Source organism: Equus quagga, chromosome 13 (genome assembly GCF_021613505.1).
Source record: "Equus quagga isolate Etosha38 chromosome 13, UCLA_HA_Equagga_1.0, whole genome shotgun sequence".
NCBI classification, from domain to species: domain Eukaryota; kingdom Metazoa; phylum Chordata; class Mammalia; order Perissodactyla; family Equidae; genus Equus; species Equus quagga.
The window spans coordinates 8,484,664-8,508,250 of NC_060279.1; the positions used below are offsets into that span (position 1 = coordinate 8,484,664).

At 38.7% G+C, this 23,587-nt stretch overlaps 1 protein-coding gene across 4 annotated transcripts in view; it reads left to right on the plus strand.

Annotated features, from left to right (window-relative positions):
* The first annotated feature begins 3,695 nt into the window (after nucleotides 1-3,695).
* Nucleotides 3,696-23,587, plus strand: part of SUCO (SUN domain containing ossification factor) — an 84,939-nt gene continuing 65,047 nt past the window's right edge. For 2 of the 4 annotated variants that reach the window (XM_046681882.1, XM_046681883.1), the window contains exon 1: nucleotides 3,911-4,104. In XM_046681882.1, the coding sequence (XP_046537838.1) occupies nucleotides 4,043-4,104 (62 nt within the window). In that variant the 5' untranslated portion in view covers nucleotides 3,911-4,042. Of the gene's footprint in view, nucleotides 4,105-23,587 lie in introns of all 4 variants that reach the window. The other 2 variants (XM_046681884.1, XM_046681885.1) reach the window with 2 other exon arrangements.

Here is a 23,587-nt window from a genome sequence, read left to right on the forward strand (position 1 = left end):
AAGAAAATGAGTAGGAACAAATAGTAAGAAAGCTCTGTGTATACTGAGTCTATATATAGTTAACATGTAAGTGCTGATTGACACATTCATCCTTCTTTCCATCTGGTTTGGTCCCTGTTATTGTCTCTCTATTAGTCTCTTCTCAATTCCTGACCTTTATTTGCTGATTTCCAGGGAGCTTTTGTCCTAACTGGCTTTTACACTAGAAGCATCTAATTTCATTGAGCCTCAGCTGTTCCTCTCTGAGACACATAGTTTCTCAGCATTTTATAATACTGAGTGGGGCAGATACTTTTCAACTAATTCAAAATATGTCAAGGTTTGCCCATCAAATACCACAAACTTAAATAAGACAAATATTTCTTCTCTGGGGCCTCTTAAGGATGATTTATATATGAGATAAAGGACAAAGGAGATGGCCAGAGGGGTTGGCTCCTTTTCTGAGATCTGCTTGTTCTCTTTCACCATCAGTAAATAAGTGTATTTGATCTTTATGAGTATCTGATCCTTATCAGGGGGAGAGTCTTGAGCTGTCCTGAGTTTCTGTGTAGTTAACCTTTTAAGAATGGGAGAACTCATGTTCATCATGCAATTTAGTCCTTGGTAACTCCTTGAATAATCCAAGGATCTGCAGGGCACATAAGTTATCACGTATGCGGTCAGTGCTTTATAGATTTTATTGAATTGAGAGGTTCTGTTTCTCAAGCTTGGCTCTTTTGATTTTTCAGGCCAAATAAGTTTTTGTTGTAGAGGACAGTCTTGTGCATTGTAGTATACAGCATCTGGTCTCTACCCACTAGATGTAGCACTTCCTCAGTTGTGACAACCAAAAATGTCTCCAGACATTGCCATTTTTTTCCCCAAGGGGAAAAACTGTCCCTGGTTGAAATCCACTGTAGCATAACTAAGCATTGGTAGATGGTGTTTACTCAGTCTGCACCTTAAAGATTATATACACATTTTGATATTTCTATTCTCTTGCCATTCTTTGGTATGCATTATACTTTTAAGTATGCTGACATTTACCCATACTAAATTCATTTTATGTAATTCTTATTTTCTTATATTTATTGAGGTATAATTTTTTTCCTGTTATATTTAACAACCACATAGAAAAACATCTATCAATTTTTCAAAGACAGCTCCATGGAAATTCTCTTATTCTCAATATCTGAAGTCTTAAAACAAGGGAGAATTAACACAAATAGAAAGTCAGGGGAAGCAGTTAATTTATGGGGAAGATGAGTTCTATTTTATGCAGGTAAAACGTGAAGTGATGGTAGAAAATCTAAATGTTATGCCCAGCAACTACTTGAAGAGAGGTTAGGATATAGACCTGGGAGTCAACAGTGTAGTTGAGAACTGAAAGTATGAAGTATCCAAGAGAAAAACGAAAATGCTCAGAGGAATGAAAATTTAAACCTTAACATGAAATTATGGAAATGAAGCTAGCAAAAAGAGAAAAGGATATTTATTTATCGAAATAGTGAAAGCTAATGATTAAATCATGATTAGGTGAATGGAAACCCTACCACGGGGGTACCGATAAAGTCCCAACTGTAGGGAAAAGGAAGGAAGAAAGAAAGAAAGAAAGAAGCAAAGAAAGAAAGAAAAACAAAAATTCCATCTACTAGCTGTATATTCCAAAAGATCATTTGCAGGGACTTGGTGGAAAAGCAGTGGGTGGGCTTGTGGAGGAGCAGAGGAGATAGAGGGGGCCCCTGATAACTTGCCAAGCTTGAGAAGAGCGTGTATTCTAATAGGACCCCCGTGGCTGTGATCTACTGAGGAACAGCTGAGGAGCACCTGTTTCCTATCCTGAATAACCTACTTCTCGGAGTGAAAAGACCAGGGTGCCCAATACGGTAAAGAATGTCAAATAATCCCTATCCTTCTATGCCCCTACCTCCGTTTTAACTTGCATATTAATCATTTGATACTGCTCTTGGGTGGGATAAATGCTTGCCTACTGCAATGAGAAACAGAGATGAAAGGATTTCATTGTCATATACTCAGTGGCATCCACCGATCATTGGAACTGTTATCTAACTATTGCCAGAAAAATTAGTTTAGGGTAAACTCCTCTAAAATCAATCATCCTTTGTGGGATTTTTCTAAAATCCAGTTGACTTATATGAAGAATTTCAGAATGGGTTAAACCATTCAGTTCCGCGGGAATACAATTAACAACTAACTCAACTTAGAAGGTTCATAAGGAAATTACATGGCTCAAAATTAGGCGTTAGATGGGCATTTTACTGCGTTTTCCCCCCCATGGCCGCATGTGCAATGAGTGGCCTGTGCTTTAATTAACACCTGCTTCAAACATCTTTTACACTAAACATTATGCCATGTTCTACGGCACAGACAATTGGAGCCTCCATTCCGCCATTTTTCTGGCTGCTTCCTGGGGAAGATACTTTTGAGTCTCCCGACAGCTGAGAAAGGAAGGAAAAACACCATTGAGTTATACTTTTATATTTCTTATCTAAGAAAAGAAATGTGCTTTGGTAGCGACTATCTTCCCTCTTAGCGTGAGTCTGAAACGAATATATCTCCACAGACAGACAAAGGAACCCATTAGGCCAGAGACCAAACGTCGTCTTCTCTGAGCAGAAGCTAATGTCTCTTTCCCTATACTCTCCACCATCTGAGAGGAGAGAGCTACGTCAAGATGGTCAAGCATTTTGGCGTTTCAGGCAGAGTGTCCCTAAACTAGCTTTTGAGAGATCTTTAGGGGCCTCAGTGGCATAAAAATCCGGGGTGTGCACGCTGCTCGTTACTAAACATTGAGAAGCAGTCACTTTCTTGCCCTAGAACGTAGCAATAGGCGCGTACGCGACCGCCTTCCCCGCTTTCGGTGAGCTCCAGGACTTGACGCTCCCCCACCCGGAGCCGCAGTTTCCCCTTCCGCCCGCCGCAGCGCATCCAAAGCACGAATTCCCCAAAACGCAGACCTACAGAGCCGACCCCACCAAAGGAATCTGTCGGGCGGCGAAATTCTCCCTGATGCGGAAAGGAAGCAAAAGACTTTCCGCTTCAACCAATCAGGTGACGGGACATCTTGGCACACCCCTTTCCGTCTACCAATCAGCACCTAGCTCGATGGGCCGGGCCGACTGACACCCGGAAAAAGCATTTTAAATTTTATTTGCATAGCTTTTTTCCTCACCGTCATTCTAGGCTATCCCATGAACTGTGCTCAAAAGAGGAAAACTGAATGTAACAGTTCCAAAGCTGGTCAGTCTTGTGTTGAGAAGCGAAATTATAGACCTCTCCCTCAAAACTGTGATATACACTAAGCGGCGCCGGGAAAGGGACAGGAGGCTTCCGAGTGGCAACTACAACTCCCAAGGGGCCTTGCGCGGACTCGGCGCTCCTCGGGCGAGGGGGCGGGCCGTTGTAAGCAAGAAGGCTGAGGGTCACGGGGCGCCTCTCCGACTTCCTGAACGTGAGCTACTAACTGGGCGGGACTTGAGGTGGGTGGGGCGGTGGCAGCGCCGGCTCTAGAGCTTTGTGCCCTCCTCCCTCCGGCTCCTCTGCTGGAGACGTCGGAGGGGGCGTGGCCCGCGCGGAGGCTGGTGGGGGCGCGAGCGCCGCGGGACGTGGGTGACGCGGCTCCTTCCAGCTCAGCGGTGTGTGAGGTGTCGCGGCCCCGCCGGCGATTGGCTGTTGAGAGGCGAGTGCGCCGCGGCCGTTGGTCGCCGGCAGCACGGAGCGAGAGCCAGGGCGTGCGGGGGGGATATGGGGCGGCAGTGGCGGCAGCGGCGGCTGGAGGAGGCGAGCGCGGACGAGCCGGCGGCCGCGGCAGCAGCGGCAGTGCCCGGAGTCCTGTGAAGCGTCCGTGTCGGCGCCGCCGTGGGCCCCTCGGAGAGGGCGGCCCGCACGCGAGCCGCGGAGCATCCGCTCCACTAGCCCCGCTGCCCGTAGGACTCTCGTTCCCATCCTCGCGCTCCTGCTCCGGCTCCTCCATCTTGGCCTCGGCAGTGGCGGCTGCCGGGAGGATGTGCCGCCTTCTGGCAGGGGGAAGAAGGAGGAGAAGATGAAGAAGTACCGGCGGGCCTTGGCCCTGGTCTCCTGCCTCTCTCTCTGCTCCCTGGTCTGGTAAGTAGCTGCGACACCAGGGGAGTTTCCCGGGAGGGGAGAAGCGGGGAGGGAGGGACGCAGGTCACACCCCCAAGTCATCTTGGCTTTTGGGGTGCGGGTCTCCAAGGCCCTTGTGAAGCGACAGACCCATCACTCCGAGACTCTCCCGCCGACTGGCCTGGCGACACTTTGTGCCGTGATTTTCATGGTGTTTGCGGGGTTTACAGAGACCAAGTCGGGGGAAAAGGTGCCTGGGTGAAAGGGACCGCCCGAATGCCTTTGTACTCAGTCCCTCGGGCCCTGGAGGCGGTGGGCTGTGGGAGTGGTGTGCACGTGGATGCTAGGTAAGTGGCTCGGCAGTTACTGCCAGCCCCTGGCTTTTAGAGTGTGGTAGGGCAGAAAGCAGGTCGCCTGTGACACGTTCCCGACAGGAGAGTAGAAATGCGGGAGTTGTCACGAGAGTGAGAGTAATGTACAAGCAGTAGTTCTCCTGGCCGGTTCTCGCACAGTCTTTGGCCTCGAGTGCTCATGGGGCTGCTGTTGGTGGAAACTTTGGGGAGCGTTATGGAGCACTTTCTCAAGGGCTAGATGATGGGAAGGCGTTAGTTTAGTAGAGTCCTAGGTGTAGTGTGTACAGAAGTTTCTGCTGGTGTGGCTTGGGTAATCCCCTTTAGTAATAGGAGGAGAAATCCTGTATTTTGAAGGTGAGAAGATGGCTTTGTCTCTAAAGTTTATGGAGTTTCTGTTTTAATCCCTGGCACATTTGGGGGTTTTTTTTGAGGAGCAAAGAGAACTTGTCAGTCAAAGGATTGGTATCTTTGTACTTGGAAAAGCCATTTTTCCCTCTCAGGGAATTTCTTTAGAATGTGTGACATTTGCTGACTGAAAAGATAACTTCTTTAGCCAAAGTGATTTGCTGTTTGTTATATTGAAATCTAGATAAACTAAGTTTCTTGTTTAGCTTACTTCTGCAAAACACCAACAGTATTTTCATTTTTATGGGCAACTAATGGATTCCAAAGACACTGAAGTTGTAGCGTTGTTGCTCACATAAGATAATACGTGAATAAGAGGAAAAGAAAACACTTACTTGGTTGAGGAATTTTGATTGGAAGGCTGATAGAAGTTTTAGAGAACAAGAAATTTGGCCTCTTGTCTTCCATTCCAAACCCTTTTAATAAGAGCAACATCATCCCCCACTTTCTGCTTTTTAGTGTCATGTCGGACACCAAGAAGTGCGTGTAGGAGAGGAGTGCATGCGCCTCATTTTAAATTTAAATTTGTAGCTGAGGTACTGAAACCTTGTATTCATATCTGCCTCTTTCTTGGGGCTGCCTAGTTGTTTGTGTAGATTGTACATCTTCTTTTCTTTCCCCTTTCGCCTTGATCTTGCTCATCTTTAGACCATGTCATTCTTCATTGGCACTTCCTGAAATGGCTGATAGGGCAAAGAGGTTACACTTTTCATTCAAGTTTAAAACATACGAATATCTTGGATTTTTTTTTGAAATATGTATTTAACGTATAACATTGTGTAAACTGCAGGTGTACAACATGTTGATTTGACACATTTATTTATTGTGGTATGATTGCTGTTGTATCGATAGTTAGCATCTCTGTCATGTCAGATAATTATCATTTCTTTTTGTGATGGGAATAATTAAGATCTAGTCTTTTAGCAAGTTTAATGATTATCATACAATATTGTTGTCTATTTTCACTATTTTGTGCATTAGCTCTCCAGACTTATTTATCTACTAGTTGCAAGTCTGTACCCTTAAACGTGATTTTTTTGGTGTTTTAATTTGATGGGAGAGATGAAATCAAACATTACAATGTGGTTCTTAAAATCATTTGTGGACTTAAATTAACCATGCTTCTATTACTTTGTGTGATTTCTGGCTATCTTTTGCCTAAGCTAATCTCAATATGGTTCCTCACCTTTATTCATCGGCAATAGTTAGTAGATCGTGACCTACTAGGGAGAAAATCAGTCAGGCTAGTATTGAAAATAGTTATAAAGGTCTGTAAAGTTTGTTGACTCCATTTGTGAAAAATGGATGTTGAGGGTTTAAGTAAAGAGTGTGAAAAGTTTAAGGAATTTTAGCTTAAGAAACAATTGGATTAGTATATTTTGAGATTTGTTTCGACTGCCAATTTGAGACATTTTAATTATTCTTTACTGAAGCCATTAAAAGGCAGTAAAATAAGATATTTAGGCTTGAGAGTTTTTTGGAAGGGTGATGGTGATATTGGGAAAGAGGAGTGGTGTGTGGTTGTGATTGGCACAGGGTCTAACTCTTGCTACAATCTGGTCTGTTAGGTCATTTCCCAACGTCTCCATTCCCACTTAACCAGTATGGGTACCTAAAGCCATTGTAGGGTTAGACAGAAGGTTTTTGAAGAGCGTTGATAAGCTCTTGGTAGTAGCCATTTGTGTCGTCTTTGTCATTCATAAATTGTCCCCAGATTTTGTGATCCATTTCTTTTTTAAGCTGTACCATTGTGTAGATTTATGAGTGCTATATGCTTATACTACAATACTTTGGTTTTTAAGTTTCCGCCCCTGCCTCCTACCGATATTACTTTGTTTTGTTATCACCTTATTTATGCTGTCACACTTTTATAGATCTTATGTCTCCCTTCTCCTTTTGTTTTTCCAGCCTAGAGTCCTAACTTGAGATTATTTTCATAAAAAAGCCCTCCTATTATTCATTCTGGTTGCTGTTTTTTCCTTTTGCAAACTTTGTGTGATTCTTTATCAAGTAGTACAGAGTATTTTAGGCATAAATATACTATAGTTATAACACAGAGTAATAATGATAGCTAATATTTACTGTCAGCTATCTCTGTGTTAAGCCTGTGCTGTGTACTTTACACATTTTAGCACTTTTAATCGTCACAACAACCCTATGAGATGTGAGATAAGTACAGTCATGTGCCACATAATGACGTTTCGGTCAATGATGGACCGAATGTATGATGGTGGTCCCAATCTTATTAGTGGTATGAATCTTATGCTTACTATATGGTACTAATTTTATTAGGCTATACCATCTAGGTTTGAGTAAGTACACTATGTGATGTTTGCACAACGACGAAATCGGTTAAGACATCCTCAGAACGTATCCTGTCGTTAAGCGACAGATGACTGTATTATTGTTAACCTCATTTTGCGTTTTATAGTTGAGGAAGTAAAGAAGTTAAGTAACTTGGCTAAGGTTCAGCAGCTGTTAAGTTTTAGAGTTTGGATTGAACCTAGGCAACCTGATTCGTAGCATGGGCTCCTGCTCGCCATGATCTTTTGACTATAGATCAAAAGGCCTGTATTGTAGATATGGCTCCATCAGCTACTAGATATTCGTTGTTGGACATGTTATGTAATTTCTTTGAACCTTAATTCTTATATTCTAAAAGTGGGAAAAACCAATTCTTTCATACCTCACAGAGATGATAGGATGAAATGAGATATACATATGACAGATCTTTGTAAAACAGTAAAGGTGTATTATGTAAATATTTCATCATAAAATCATTTAACAAAGATTTTTCTCTTGCATATTGTGTACCAGATGTTGTTAGGGGCATTGAAAACCTAAAACTAGGGTGACCAACTTATCCTGATTTTAGTGGTGAAACCCCATGTCCTAGGAATCACCTGTATTAGTTTCCTATTGCTGATGTAACAAGTTACCAAAAATTTAGTGGCTTAAACAATACACATTTATTGTCTTACAGTTCTGGCAGTCAGAAGTCCAAAATAAGTCTTAACTGGGCTAAAGTCAAGGCATCAGCAGGACTAGTTTCTTCTTGAGGCTCTGAGGGGAAGAATCTGTTCCTTGACTTTTTCAGTTTCTAGGGGCTGACTGCATTCTGTGGTTCCTTCCTCGCATCATTCTAATGTCTTGTTTCAGTCCTCCCATGTACTAATGGCTCTGATCCCCCTGCCTCCTTTTACGAAAACTCTTGTGATTATATTGGCCACCCCCCCCCCCACCCCCCGCCCCAGACAATCCAGGATTATCTCCCCGTCTCAAAATCCTTAATTTACTCACATCAGCAAAGACCTTTTTTACCATGTAAGGTAACGTATTCAGGGATTAGGACTCAGACATTTCTGGGGGCCATCATGCAGCCTAACATAGTCCCCTTAGCCCTGGCAAACTAGGAACATTGATCATCACCTAAAGAGGAAATAGACTTGGTCTGTGCCTTAAGCAGTAGGTACTCAAAATTTTTGTAGTGTATCCCCCAATCAGTAAAGCCTTGTGCATGCACCTTTAATATGTGCCTGTTTATAAGTTATATACAAGTTATGCACATACAATATGATATTAGTATGTTAGTATACTAATAATATATTGTATACGTAATAAATTACACAAATTAGATGTTTAAGGAAGATGAGAAAGAAAATAACCTAATATTTTCTGTTAACAGTACCTTTTTTCTCTCATTAAAGAAATAATTTTTGGTGAGAGCTGTGTGATTCACTGACTAGATTATTTTATATCAGAATGTGGATGAAGGATAGCTAGTACTAGTTGGGATTCTATACCCTGCCATTTTCTTGTTGGCTTGTGCTTGCATAGTTATTATCTTTGCAGGACTCCTCCTTGTCCTGAGAGTCGATTTACTTAAAACTAAATAATATACATAATCCCTAAATCTACTTAATTGGGCACAGGTGAACTGCAGTGAATGAGAGTGTGCTGGAAGCAAACCCCACTGTTTGTGGAACTTCCGCTCTTTCCTCAGGTTTCTGACTACATAGTCCCTGCTGTTTTTGATGTATGACTGACCAGCTGACCTTCACGCCAAGTATGAATCCCTATATTAATCTTAGTAAAGCTTAATTAATTTTTTAAAAATAGACTTTATTTTTTAGAGTAGTTTTAGGTTCACAGCAAAATTGAGCAGGAAGTACAGAGATTTCCCATATACTGTCTGCCCCCACACATGCATAGCCTCCTGCATTACCACATCCCCCACCAGAGTGGTTTGATTTTTTTAACGCTAATAAAAATCTATTCTTCCTGAAACCCAAAAGGATCATCTTCGAGAAGCTCGTATTTGGAGCTAATGAGAAGAGCCTGATATTGAAACTATTCTCATACATTTGACAAATATAATGGAGGTAGTTAGAAAGGTCTTTAGCAACACCAAGGGAAGAACTTGTGTTCTGGTTATGGTTCTGTCCCTAGCTGTATGTCCTTGGACAAGTTATTCTGTGAGCTTCAGTTCTCAATCATAAAATGGTTTGCAGGATGGATAGTTCAAGATGGGAGAATTTTCTTTCAGGTCAAAGAAAGATTCCTGGTGGCTTATCTAGGATATAAGTGGGGAGAGATGGGAAGGGAGGCTAAGCCACATTTTGAAGGGACTTGATTATTGTGCAGATGAACTCTGATTTTAACATGACTGAGAGGATGAGCCAGTGAAGTAGTTTAAACAGGAGAACAGGAGAGTGAGGTCAGATTGATCTTTTAATTAGATCACTATGGGGATTAGAGTGGATCATAAGGGACAGACTTTGGAGGCAGTGAGCCTTAAGTCACCAGAGGAGAGAGTTGATAAATGTCTAAATCAAGATGATCTGTTTTGTTGGCTCTTTTTAATCTTAGTAGTAATTTTTCTGAGTATGTCACCCAGTTTTCAGTGACTTAAGAGGTTTATTTCTTGGTTTGTGATTTTCTCTTTGTACCTTTGTTTTGCTTTGTCTTTGATAATTTTGCTGGTTTCTTGCTCATTTGTTGATAGGCATGAGTGAGCAGAAAAATAAGAAACTGGAAAAATATATAAGCAGTTTTTTCCTTTTTGAGATAATGATTAGAAATATTCTTGAAAATCCTAACTATCTTTCATCTGGAAAAATTTTTTCCCTTATTTCTATAACTTTTTTAAGACTCTAAATCAATTTCTTTTCTGAATATAATAATAAATAATCAAAATAAATAAAATAATAAAATAACCACTCTTCTCCAGATCATCTGATGACTTTTTTTTAAATGGTCTTTCTTGTCCTGGGAATATAACGTTCAGCATGGTGACTGTAGTTGATAATACTGTATTATATATTTGAAAGTTGCTAGAAGAGCAGATTTTAAAAGTTCCCATCACAAGAAAAAATAATTGTAACTATGTGGTGATAGATGGTAACTAGACTTATTGTAGTGATCATATTGCAGTATATAGAAATATTGAATCATCTTTTACACCTGAAACTAATGTAATGTTATATGCCATTTATATCTCAATAAAAAAATAATCTTTCTTGTGCAACTTAATGTGAAAAACTTTGGCAAGAAAAGTTTATCTTTGCTCTGGGGTGTACATTCCAAAGAAAGTGTCTGGTACTTAGAAGATGTATTGGGTTGTTAAGAACAGTGTCAGACTCCTTCAGACAAGTTAGATGAAGCCAGATTGCCTAAATAGGAAAAAGACTGTGAAAGAAACCATGATGGGAAGGTCCGGTGTCTTTGTGTAAAACTCGAACGCTTGCGTCCAATAAAAAATGGCAAATAATTTATTTGTAATAGACTTGAATTATTTTTAAAAGAGCTGGGTGTGTTTCATAATAACTTCTTTAGATTATTAAACATTTGAGGATATATTGGAATGAATGCAGGTAGTAGATTTGGCAGGCAACGAAAAATACAAAAGATAGCAGCGCCTAACTTACCTTTGGGCATTGTTTGTTTCATTTTTCAGTTGTTCATGAACTCCTAAAATTCTTTCACTTTTCTCAACAATGTGAATAGAGAAGTCAGTCGATAGTATAGCTAACATTCTAGTGCTAATAACGAAAGGCAAGGGAGAAATTTATTAAAAAATTAAGTGCTTTATTCTTCTCTCAAGCCATCTTTAGTTAGAAATATTTGTATATATAAAAAAATACTTTTGTTTATTAGTTTATACATAACTAGAAAGAAACAGAATACTCTCTATTTGAAATATAATATGTATGCGTTGCAGATTGTACTTTAGTGCCAATTGTATGTTACCTGTTTTGTCTTTCAAGGCCATATTTTAAAGTAGTTTCAAAAAATAAAATTGTACATGGCGTAAGGAAACTGGAAATTGCTTTTGAATATTTGCCGTAAAGAATGTTAATCCCTTGGGATAAACTTGTTTCATAAATGCAGATTTTTTTATTTTAGAACTTTGTTTTTGTAATGAATCACTAGTTAAAATTATTTTATATTTTACATAAAGTAACACCTAGCTTTGTTACATAATGTTTTGTAGCAGTAACATGGCTCATGGGTTATAAGCTAATTTTGTATTTCTTGTTATAGAGTATTTGTAATCTGACAGGAGAAAATATGTAAAGTGCTTAACCCAATGCCTTGCTCATTTAAGTTCTTATTATTCATTTACTCTGGGTACATTGATAAAAGTAGGATGGCCGAGGCATCAGCGTTCAGAAATAGGAATCCATAAATTTGTTCAAAATATTCTTTGATTACCAACAGTGGTGTGGTGGGGGATACTGAAGAAGCAGGAGACTTGAGCTCTGCCCTCAGTTCGTTGTTAAAATATAGGTACCAGTGTGGTAGAAAGGGCATAAAATTAAATTAGAGCTCGGTTGTGATACTTTCTTTACATTATTATTAGTGGACATTTAGTGGGTGCTTATTTCTGTTCTAAGTGATTTACATAACACTAACTCATTTTAGCTTCATTACAGCTCTTTTGAGACAGACACCCCCATTTTAAAGATGAAGAAAGAGAGGCAAAAAGAAATTTAACCCACTTGCCCAACTTCTCACACCTACTAAAGCAAGGAACCAGAACCTAAGTAGGCTGAGCCTGTTCTCTTTAACTGCTGCTCTATGCTGCCCATAGGCGGTAGGTGGCCTTAGGCAAGTTTCTTCACCTTTTCTTTGTGTGTCAGTTTTCTTATCTGAAAATGGGGCTGACTGCAATTGGCTCAAGAAGGAATGGACATTAGAATTATTCTTGAAGCTTTAAAAAAGATATACATGCCTACGACTCTTACCTTGGAGATTTTGTCTTAGTAAATTTGGAATATTATTCTGTGTATTCTAGTCGATACTACTAGATTAGATGAATTCTGAGATTTTTTTTTGTATTTTTTTCTTTTTGGGGGGAAGATTGTTGCTGAGCTAACATCTCTGCCCATCTTCCTCTGTTTTATGTGGGATGCTGCCACAGCGTGGCCTGACACGCAGTGCTCTGTCTGCACCTGGGATCCGAACCTGTGAACCTTGGGCCACCGAAGCGGAGCCTGCGAATTTAACCACTATGCCACGGGGCCAGCCCCGATTTTATTTACTTTTAACATTCTGAGATATCTGATTTGAACATTAATTTGATTTGAACAATACAAAAAGCTGAATTGTGTTTGTTAAGTGTTTAAAGAAGGGAAAAATTACACTGGAGTTGTCTGGGAAAACTTGACTTGGGTTTAAGGGGAATGATGTGTGGTTCATAAACTTTGCTTCTGTAGAATACAGGTACTTCATGATCTGAAATAAGATGTACTGGTGCTGCTAATAGGAATAGTGGCTTTCTCCTGGTGTGTGTGTGTGTGTAGTGGACAGAGAGTACTTAATTGTCAAAGTGAAAAAGACTTATGAGTGAAAGAGGTAATGTACTTGATATAGGTGGGAATGATAGTAAGCAGGCAAGCCTGGGTAGAAAGTAAAAGCTGTATTTTGGAGATTGTGAGGGATTTTTCAAGCTAAGAAAAGGAGTTAGACAATAAAGATCTAGCAAGAGAAGTGGTCTTTCGAGAATGTTATTTTGTGATCATTGTGCTAGATGTATCTTACAAGAAAGAGACTTGGAGGGATGAATACTAAATAGAAAGCAATTGGAGTTATGGAGGTTTGTCATAACAAGGACTTAACGTGGCAGTAGAGATGAAGAGGGTACATTGTGCAGAGATTTTGAGGACGTAAATGATCTGGTTTGGTGATAGATTGGCAAGCTAGCAATGCCATGTAGTAGAAATAGCAGTGGGCTAGAATTCAAAACAACTGGGTTTTAGATTGCCTCTCACCAGATCTTGTTCTTCAACACCATCTTTCTGTCATTCATCTCAAAGTCAAGAGATATTCAGGTTTCTGTATGCTGCGTTCTGTGCAGGATTCTGGTTGACAAAACAAAGTGGCTGCCTTCTTAGATACTGTTGTGGTCAAGAGAATAAATTCTAGGATCTAAAAATTACGAGCCTGTGAGGGGCCGGCCTGGTGGCACAGCCGTTAAGTTCGCATGTTTGGCGCTGGTGGCCCGGGGTTCGCCAGTTCGGATTCCAGGTGCAGACATGGCACCGCTTGGCACGCCATGCTATGGTAGGTGACCCACGTATAAAGTAGAGGAAGATGGGCACAGATGTTAGCTCAGGGCCAGGCTTCCTCAGCAAATAGAGGAGGATTGGCAGTAGTTAGCTCAGGGCTAATCTTCGGCAAAATAATAAATAAATTAAAATTATGAGTCTGTGAAGTAAAGTTCAAAAAGAGAAGAAAAGTTAACTTTTTTTTTAACTTGGTCAACTAGAAGAATTGGAGGTGTTCGAAAAGAAATGGAAGAGTTACAAAGGGTTTGAAAGGAGATGGAGCAGTTAGTTGAGGTGAGGGGATTATCTAAGTGGAGACATTATGTATGCACTTAAAAATGCAGACTGCAGTGCAGGTAAGATTTGGGCTGGAGTTATCCTCAGAGGGGATCATTTTTGAAACAGAAAATTTGATTGAACATGGAGCTTCTGCAGAGCCTTAGAGTAAAGAAAGGTGCCAAGCAAAGTAAAGCTCTGAAGGGAAGGAAGAAACTAGTTTGAAGTGAGAGATGGGAAAGAGGTAATTTAAATGGTCAGCAATATAAAATGTCTCAGATAAGGCTGAAAAGCTTGAAAACTGAGAAAAGGGCCTTGTTTTCAAAAGAGGGAAGTGATTGATAAGCTTTTGGGAGTGGAAATAGAAGATATTTGGAGAGCTGGTAGGTGTGAGTTCTCACACATTTGTTTGGCAGCCAGAGAGGTAGAAGAGACTAGAGTAGCCTTGTACTTGTGTGCTTCACCCCATTTTACACAGTGCCACTAGATTTATCGCACTAACACAACTGTGATTATGCCAGTCCCTTGCTAAAACATCTTTCAAAGGCTCCCTTTTGCCTGAAGGGTAAGAATTTAAACCCTCGTGTTAAAGGCCTAAAGTCTGGCCCAAACCTACCTTTGTAGCTTTATTTTCCACTGTTCCTTAGATAGGCTTTCTGTTGTAGCATGGCTGACCTGTTAGCCTGGAAGTAATTTATTTGGGTACTGTCTTTGTAGTTTTGAATTGAAAATTAAGGTAGCAAAGGTATTGTGGTTTGAGTTTTATAGGCTAAATGCATCTTATGCAATTTCTTAAAGTATACCGTTGTTGAGTAAGTTTAGTATATAATTATTTCCGGCAGCTTTGAGGACAAATTGTATTGGCTGAATTTCTAAGGGCATGTTAAGATATAAAAACCAAAATACCACATTGTCTAATAAGCACTTCCCCACGTTGGATGCGTGAATTTATAGGCCAATTTAGTGAAATAGTCCTCTAATAGATTTTGTTATGTGGAATACTTAAGCTAAGAGAATTTAAGGTGAGTCCTACATGAGAATAAAGATTAAAGATGAGAACTTTTGAAATTCAAGCGTTTGATTAGAAGCAAACACTAGAACATAGTTTTTTTCAGCCAAGCTCTACAGTTCCATGTGATTTGGTTGGGGAGTGGTGAGGTAACCAAATAGAATGAAAAGTGGGAGAAGAAAGGGGCACGGGATGACCTCTTACGTACCAGCAAATGGAACTAGCAGAAGAGAAACAATCTTAAAAGAACCCCCAAGCTAATAATAAATTAAGAATATGAGTCTTTTAATACATTGTGATTGGAAGAAAGTACTGTGCTTAGTAAGCAAAGGCACTGGAGACCCAGTGATCTTTTGGTCTTGTTTGGCCAGTTTTTGACCAAAGTGGCTTCCATATTATTCACCCATTTCCCACAAGTCTCTCAGTGCTGTAGAATATCTGTTATTTTTTTTCAGATTTCCAGGCAGTAATGTTCAAAAAACTATAATTTTCACTGTTACCTGAAAGATAAGTTCTACTTGCACACCTCCATGTTTCGTGTAGATAGCTCTCCTGGAATACCTTTTTGTTTAAGGGGGTTGTGGGCAGGGCCTTACTCTAAACACACTGCCCTAGTTGAATGGCTGGCACTATGTTTCTGTACTAGGGATTAGATTTTTACTTACGTTTAAGAAGCATTTTTTCATTGCCAGTTCAGTTCTTTCTTTTACTATAAAGTCTTTGATTACTGGGCTCTCCCTTTTCTAAGCTCTTATTTAAAGCTGTTCCAATCCATAGTCAAAGGAAGAGCTCTGTAGATCACTATGCTGAGAACAGGGCAGTAATTCTCTGCCCTCGAGGTCCTCAATGTTGTGTGAGAAACAGAAATATAAATAGTTACTTTCAATTCAGAGTTGTAGTTAGTGCTCAGATAGATATACCTGAGGGCTGTGGGAATTTAGAGGAAGGCTACCAAACCCGAGCTGGTGGAAATCAGGAAAGTCTCCTAGTCCCTAATAGTTCCTACCCCCAAAGAAAAGAAGAATGATAAGAATTTAGTCAGGTTTTGAATGGTGTGGAGTGAGAGCAGGGGCAGAACATTCTTGGAAGAGGGCATGGGCCAGAGACATAGAAGCATGAGACAGCACGGTATGTGTTTAAGGAACAGGTACAAGTAGCTCTGTATCCCTGAAGCATAAAGTGGGAGGCAGGGAGTGGCAGGAAATAGGAAGCTGAAGACTTAAGCCAAGAAGAATTTTAGAGATTTTTAAGTATCATGCAAGGAAACGTGAATTTTGTCGTGTAGAGTCTATAAAAGGTCTTAAGCAGGGGAATGGTAGTCTGACAATTTAGTGTTACGTTTTTGGCGGTGATGTGAAGGATTGATTTGCAGAGGTAGCAGGATTGGAATTAGGGACCTCTGTTAGGAGGTTGCTCTAGGTTAGAGATGAGGGCTTGAGCTAAGGCAGTCATGACAGGGGTGGAGAAATAGATTGTAGAAATTTCAGGTAAAATAGAGATGGTGGCAAGAGGGTGGAGGAAAAGGAGTAGTACAGATGTTTTTCGGGTTTCTCACTTGAGGACTGAGTAGATAAGCAGTACCACGTGGTGAGATCAATCCGGAGAGGAGATTTGGAAGGGGAAGATACTGTGTTCAAGTTTGAATTTGTTGTTTTTGGTTTTTGGTTTTTTTTGAGGAAGATTAGCCCTGCTCTGACTGCTGCCAGTCCTCTTTTTGCTGAGGAAGACTGGCCCTGAGCTAACATTCATGCCCATCTTCCTCTAGTTTATATGTGGGACACCTACCATAGCATGGCTTTTGCCAAGCTGTGCCACGTGCGTACCCGGGGTCCGAACCGGTGAACCCCGGGCTGCTGAAGCAGAACGTGCACACTTAACTGCTGCGCCATGGGGCCGGCCCATGAATTTGTTGTTTTTGAGGTATCTTGGAACATGAAGGAAGAGAGATTCAGCTTTTAAATGAGCTTAATTCATTCTCCACATTAATATAGGATATCATTGAAGGGTTTTATGGAATGGACCAGTTAGTGGAAGATAATCAGTGCTGAAAATGAAAGTTTTGGTAGCCATCCTTTGAAAACCATGAGAATCTCCTGAGAAATGCATAGAGTGTAAAGGAAAGACTGAGAAGAGAACCCTGGAAGCGGCAGAATTTAAGTAGTGAGCAGAAGCAGCATATCAAGAGACTCAGAAGAACTAACCATGACTAATATCATCAGTTCTTGAGTGAGTGGATCAGTGTTGTTTTCTCACCATTGTTTAATCTGTTGACCAGAGAATACTAAATATAAAACATAATAATACGGAAAGATCATAGGCTTTGGAGAGAGAGATCTAGGTTGGCACTTACAAGTTAAGTGACTTTGGCCTGGTTAACTTCTGAGCTTTAGTTTCTTTATTTGTAAAAATTAGGTTTATACTTTAAAGGGCTTGACAAATTAAAAAAAATAAAAACATGACTCTTTTTTTCTTCTAGAGACATCAGATGCTTAGGATTGGATTGATCATACTCAGTTTATGCCACATTCTGCATGGGTCCACTTTTTTGTTCCATTTTACATCATTATTCTTTGTTATCTTCAGTGTCACTCCTATTTACCCTATTTATTTTTATTTACTTTTCTCTTCATTTTATGGTTATTAGCAGAGTTAAATTTTTCTCTATAAGAGTTGTGTATTATTTTTCTTAGGTTAATTTCTAAATTATTTTATAATTTTTGTTATTGTTAATAGTTTATTTTCTATTTGGTTACTACTGGGGAGGAAAATACTGACCTTTTTGTTTCTTTTGTTTTTAAGTTGAGATAATGTACATACAGTGAAATGCACAGTATTAACTATTTAGTTGGATCAGTTTTGAGAAATGCATAAATCTGTGTAACCCACGCCCTATCTAGATACAGAATATTTCCATCACCCCAGAATGTTCTCTTATGTCCCTTTGTGGTGAATCCTGGGAAGCAAGCAATGATTTTATTTCTATCACCGTGGATTACTTTTGCTGATTCTGGAACTTCATCTCAATGGAATTATACAGTGTTTTTTCTTGTGTCTGGCTTCTTTCACTCAGCATAATGTTTCCAAGATTTATCCATGTTGTTTCATTCATCAGTAATTCATTCCCTTTTTTTGCAAGTAGTAGTACATTGTATGACTATACTACAGTTTGTTTATTCTTCTGTTGTTGGACATCTGGGCTGCTTCCAGTTTTTGGCTATTAGGAGTAAAAGCTGCTGGAGACATTTTTGTGTAAGATGTTTTGTGGATACAGTTTTCATTTTTCTTGAGAAGTACCTAAAATTGGAATTGCAAGAGCTGAAACAGACGGATATCGTATGCTTCTGAGAAAGACACGCCTCGTTTATGAAGGATTCCAGTCAGGAATACATAGCCTGAATCTGGTCATGATGAAACTTCAGAGAAATCTCAAATAAGGACCATGTTATTTAAAAATAAAAGGACTGTCCTTCAAAAATGTCAGTGCCGTGTAAGATAGAGGCGAAGAACTATTCCAGGTTAAAGGAGGCTGAAGACAGATGACAAATGCAGGACGTTATCTTAGACTCAATTCTGTACTTGGGGTGTTGGGGGGGAAATGCTATGAGGACATTATTGGGTTAATTGACAGAATGGCAATATGGACAGTAGATTAAAGTATTGTGTCAGTGTAACATTTACTGAAGTTGATAACTGTACCATGGTTATGTAAGAGAATATCTTTATTCTGTGGAAATGCATACTAAGGTATTTAGATATAAATTACACAGAGCAGGGAGAGAGGGAGAGTGAGCGAGTTTGTCAGGTGCAAATGGCAAATGATGGAACAAATGGGGCAATCTGTTAATATGTTGATGTGGGTGAAGGGTTTGTGGATGTTCTTTGTACTATGCTGGCAATTCTCCTGAAAATTTGAAATTATTTCCAAATAAAAAGTGAAAAAAACTGGGCTGGGATTTCCCCCTTTTCTGTGTGAGGTGTTGACTGATCCACCCAAATTTCTTTAATTATCATTAGCTTATTCCAATTTTTGTATATTTTGCTATTTTTCTAGAAACATCCATTTCTTCTAAGTTTTCAAATATATTTGTATATAGTTTGCAATATTTTATAATTTAAAATATCTCTTTTGTCCATAGTTATTTCCTATTTTTATACCGTATTTTGTTAATTCACATCACCAGCTCTCCTTGATCAGTTTTGCCAGAGGTTTTTTTTAATATTTTCTTCAAAGAACCAACTTTTGGTTTTCTTAATCTTTCCTTTTCTTTGTTTAGTGATTTCCGTTCTTATATCCTTTCTTTTTTCTTTGGATTTACACTATCTTTTATCTTTTTGAGTTGAAAGATTAGCTCTTTTGTTTTTAGTTTGTTTCCAAATGTGTTCAAAAGCATAGTTTTTCTGCTGTTGTCTTATCTACGTTACAGCAATTTTTTTTTTCTGAAGATTTTATTTTTCCTTTTTCTCCCAAAGCCCCCTGGATACATAGTTGTGTATTTTTAGTTGTAGGTCCTTCCAGTTGTGGCATGTGGGACGCCGCCTCAGCATGGCCTGATGAGCTGTGCCACGACTGCGCCCAGGATCCAAACCACCGAAACCCTGGGCCGCTGGAGTGGAGAGCACGAACTTAACCACTAGGCCACGGGGCCGGCCCCTGCAGTACACCAATTTTGACCAGTTGTTTTCCACTATAATACTTCATAGTGTTCCTTATTGTTTTCTCTTTAACCAAAGGATTCTTCTGCATAATTTTTGTTTCCAGGCTTAGGATGTTGTTAGCTATCCTTTTATTATTTTATATTCTGTTGCAGTGTGGTTGGAGAGTATAGTTTATCAGATTTTGAGTCTTCTTTTGAAGCTTTAGTGTATACTCACTATTTGGGAAATACTCCTTGTGTGCTGGATAAGAATGTTTAATTTGTGTTTGTTTTAAAGTTGTGTATATTTGATGAAGCTTATTTCCATATGTAATATGAATCTCATGTTTCCTTAAGTTTTGTCCATCTGTTTTGTGAGAGGTAATTTAAAATAGGCAATCATAATTTTTGATTATTCTCTTTCTACCTGTAGCTTTGTCAGTGGTTATTTTATGTATTTTGAAGTGATGTTGTTAGGTGCATATATATTTATGTTCATTATATCTTTTTACTAGTAGATAATAAATCTCTCTTTTAGTGACATAATGTTTTTAAATTAAATTCAATTTTGGCTACTTAATTAAAATTGCTACCTTTTTGTCATGTTTTCTCAATATATCTTAACTCAGATTTTTAGTGATTGAAAATTATGCCTAAAATTTCCTAATAAGGCTCTGTATCTAACATAATATTTGGTACCTACTGGGTAGAGTCTTAAGTACTTATATAGTTTCTTCAGTGTAGTTCAGAGGGAAACAGCAGTAACTCATTTGAAAGTTTGGCAGACTCCAGTTTAGTTCCCACCTCCCCTGCAATATTAGATTTGGCTCATTTGCATACTAGCCTATTCTTTATTGCACATTGATGTGTCCTGGAATTTATTATTGTTATTTTGCTGGATTTCTTTGATAAGATTATAAAAAGTAATTGTTAAAGTTAGCTAGTTCAGTATTTCTGTGGTAGGCAGATGTAAAATGCTGTCATTCTAAGCCGTTGATAGTAAAAAATGGTTCCTCAATCACTTTCACATTAAAGAATGCTTTCTCCCTTCTTAATGAAGTCTTCCTTGGCCCTTCAAGGCTTAATTAAGTCATGTAGAAATATTTTCCTGTGTCCTTCTCTTGTTCTCTTTGGTAAGAACTAATTGATACCCCTTATACTGTAACACTTAAACCTTGATCATTATTTTTTGAAACATTTAGTTATAACACACCCTTTAAAACAGCAGGATGGGGTCAGGCCTGGTGGCACAGCAGTTGAGTTCGAGTGCTCCACGTTGGTGGCCCGCGGTTCTCTGGTTTGGATGCTGGGTGTGGACCTGCACACCACTTGTCAAGCCATGCTGTGGCAGGAGTCCCACATACAAAAAATAGAGGAAGATAAGCATGGATGTTAGCTCACGGCCAGTATTCCTCAGCAAAAAGAGGAGGATTGGTGGCAGATGTTGGCTCAGGGCTAATCTTCCTCAAAAAACAAACAAACCAACCAACCCAGCAGGATGCCTAGCAATATTAGATTGTGAGTTGCCACCACAAGAAAAACTTGAGTCCCTATACGTTCAAGTTGAAAACCTCCCTTCGAGAAACAGCTATATAGAAATATAATTTCTAAAATGAAAGCAATCACGTTTAAGATTGAAGTCTCTAAAGTATGCCTTTTGAACGCAGGCATTCATTTGGATGCAGATGTTCATTCCTTCTGTACCTGTAGTATTTTTTTTTTAATCTAATAGCTGTTAAGATCATATCTAAAAGAAGTTTTGTGGAAATTATAGGCAAGCAACAAATAGTTGTCATTAAAATAGATGAAGACGTGTAATCTCTATTAATACGTAAAGCATTGTTCTTGGAAAGCAAAGAAAAAAAGGTGAAATGTTGAGTGATATAAATAAATTAAAAAGGAGTGCTCAGCAGTTTCTAATCATATTTCTATTGCTGTTAAGCTTTATACAGTTTATAATTTATCAGATACTTTTTGTCCATTTTAAAGAATTCCAATCTGGCAACTATAACCAAGTGCAGGGTATTACAATAATATATGTAGAGAGTAAGTACAGCATTGAATTTTTTTTTTCTATTTTAAAAATTGACAGAATTCCAAAACTTTTTCTTATGGGAACTTAAAAATACCAAAAAGTAATGGAAAGAATAATCCCCGTGTACTCAATGCCTAGCTTCAATAATGATGAACTTTTTAACAATCTTGTTTTGTTTCCCTCTGCTCCACTTTTTAAAACAGTTTTATTGGGGGCATGTTGATTTAGAATAATCTGAACTTACTTAAATTGTACAATTTGGTACCTTTTGGCATATGTATACATCCATGAAACCATCACCACGAGCAAGACAGTGTACACATCCATTACCCTCAGAAGTTTTCCCATGCCCTTTTGTAATCCCTTCCTCCTGGCCTTCCTCCAGGCAACCACTGATCTGCTTTCTGTAGCTATGGTTTATTTTGCACTTTTCTGTAGTATTATATAAATGGAATCATATACTATATACTAATTTTTTATCTGGTTTCTTTCACTGAGCATAATTATTTAGAGATTAATCTACGGTGTTGTGTACCAAGTTTGTTCCTTTCTGTTGCTGAGTAGTATGGAATACCACAAATTGTTTATCCATGTTCCTGTTAGTGAACATTTGAGTTTTTCTTCAGTTTTTGATCATTACAAATAGAGCTGCTGTGAACTTTTCTGTTTTCCTTTCTTTTGAGTAAATACCTAAGGGTAGAATGGCTGGATCACGTGTAAGTGTTTCACTTTTAAAGAAATGCCAAATTGTTTTCCAGGGGGGTTGTACCATTTTACAAACCCACCAGCAGCATATGAGAGTTCCAGTCCTTCCATAGTCTTTGCAAGACTTAGTATGGTCAGTCTTTGAAATTTTAGCCCATGTAATAGATACGTAGTGGTATCTCATTTTGGTTTTGATTTGCATTTCCCTATGACTAATGATGTTGAGCATTTTTCATGTGTTTATTTGCCATCCTATATCTTCTTTGGTGAAATGACTATGGAAATCTTTTGCCCATTATTTAAAAGTTTGTTTCTTATTGAGTTTAGAGAGTTCTTTACAAATGTTTTATCAGAGATATACTTTGCAAATAGTTTTTCCCAGTCTGTAGCTTTTCTTCTCATTTTCTTAAGTATATTTTGCACAACAGAAGTTTTTAATTTTGATGAAATCCAATTTATCAGTTTTTTCTTTCATGGCTTGTACTTTTAAAATAAACTTTTGTTTTGGAATAATTTTAGATTTATGACAGTTTGCAAAGGTGACACAGAAAGTTACCGTGTACCCTTCACCCAGCATCCCTGAATACTACATCTCACATAACCGTGGTACATTTGTCAAAACTAAGAAATTAACATTGGTACATCATGCTTTTTATGTCATACATTACAACTCTTTGCCTAATAATTTTTTGGGGGAAGAGGCAGGTGGTGGAATATTTTTAAACTATCACATCCTATCTTATAAATACTTCAATAAAAGTGAGCACATTTTTGAAGGCAGTTGTATGGAGGTATTTCCACATATGGGGTACCAACCTAACTACCTACTGATTTGAATTCATCAGTATAATTCGGTTAGTGTCAAAGCCAGAATCCAACATTTAACAACACAATCAAGTAAATTGACCTAGAAATCACGTGCAAATGACCTCCTGAAGAAATGAAAAGACTTTCACTGCTGTATCCGTTTTATGAAGTTTTATCTTTGTTTTTCCATTAATAATTATTTTGAGTACCAAATTCAATGTCAGTGGTCATGATTTGAAACCTCTCGCCTGTCAATTGTAGTAGTAATTGTAATTTTACACTATAACATAGCTGAGGTAGTAGTAATTCATTTGCTCATAAACTTTTTGAGGCACTTCTTCAGGAAATATTTGAATAAAAGATTGATGAGAGATAGCCATGCTCACACTAGGCGTGTTCTTTAAATGCTATTCTAGCTTAAATTTTATTTTTATTACTTTTCACTTACCAGCGGACCCCAGTAATTACTTGCTATAGGCCAGAACTTTTGAAATTGTTATTGTTTAAAGGTCTTGAGGAAGTTATGTGGAAATTGGAGCTCTTAGATAAATTTTTTCTAATTAGGTCATTCTAACTTTATATCAGCTGAAATTTTATCTAGTTATTTTTATTTTATTATTTCATGAAATTTGTTAATCAACTTAATGGTTGCTGCGAGTTTTTCTTATTGTTTTTAAACATAAGAGAATAGTGCTAATTTTTTGTAACTGGGTCTCCTGTTGCAAAACTTT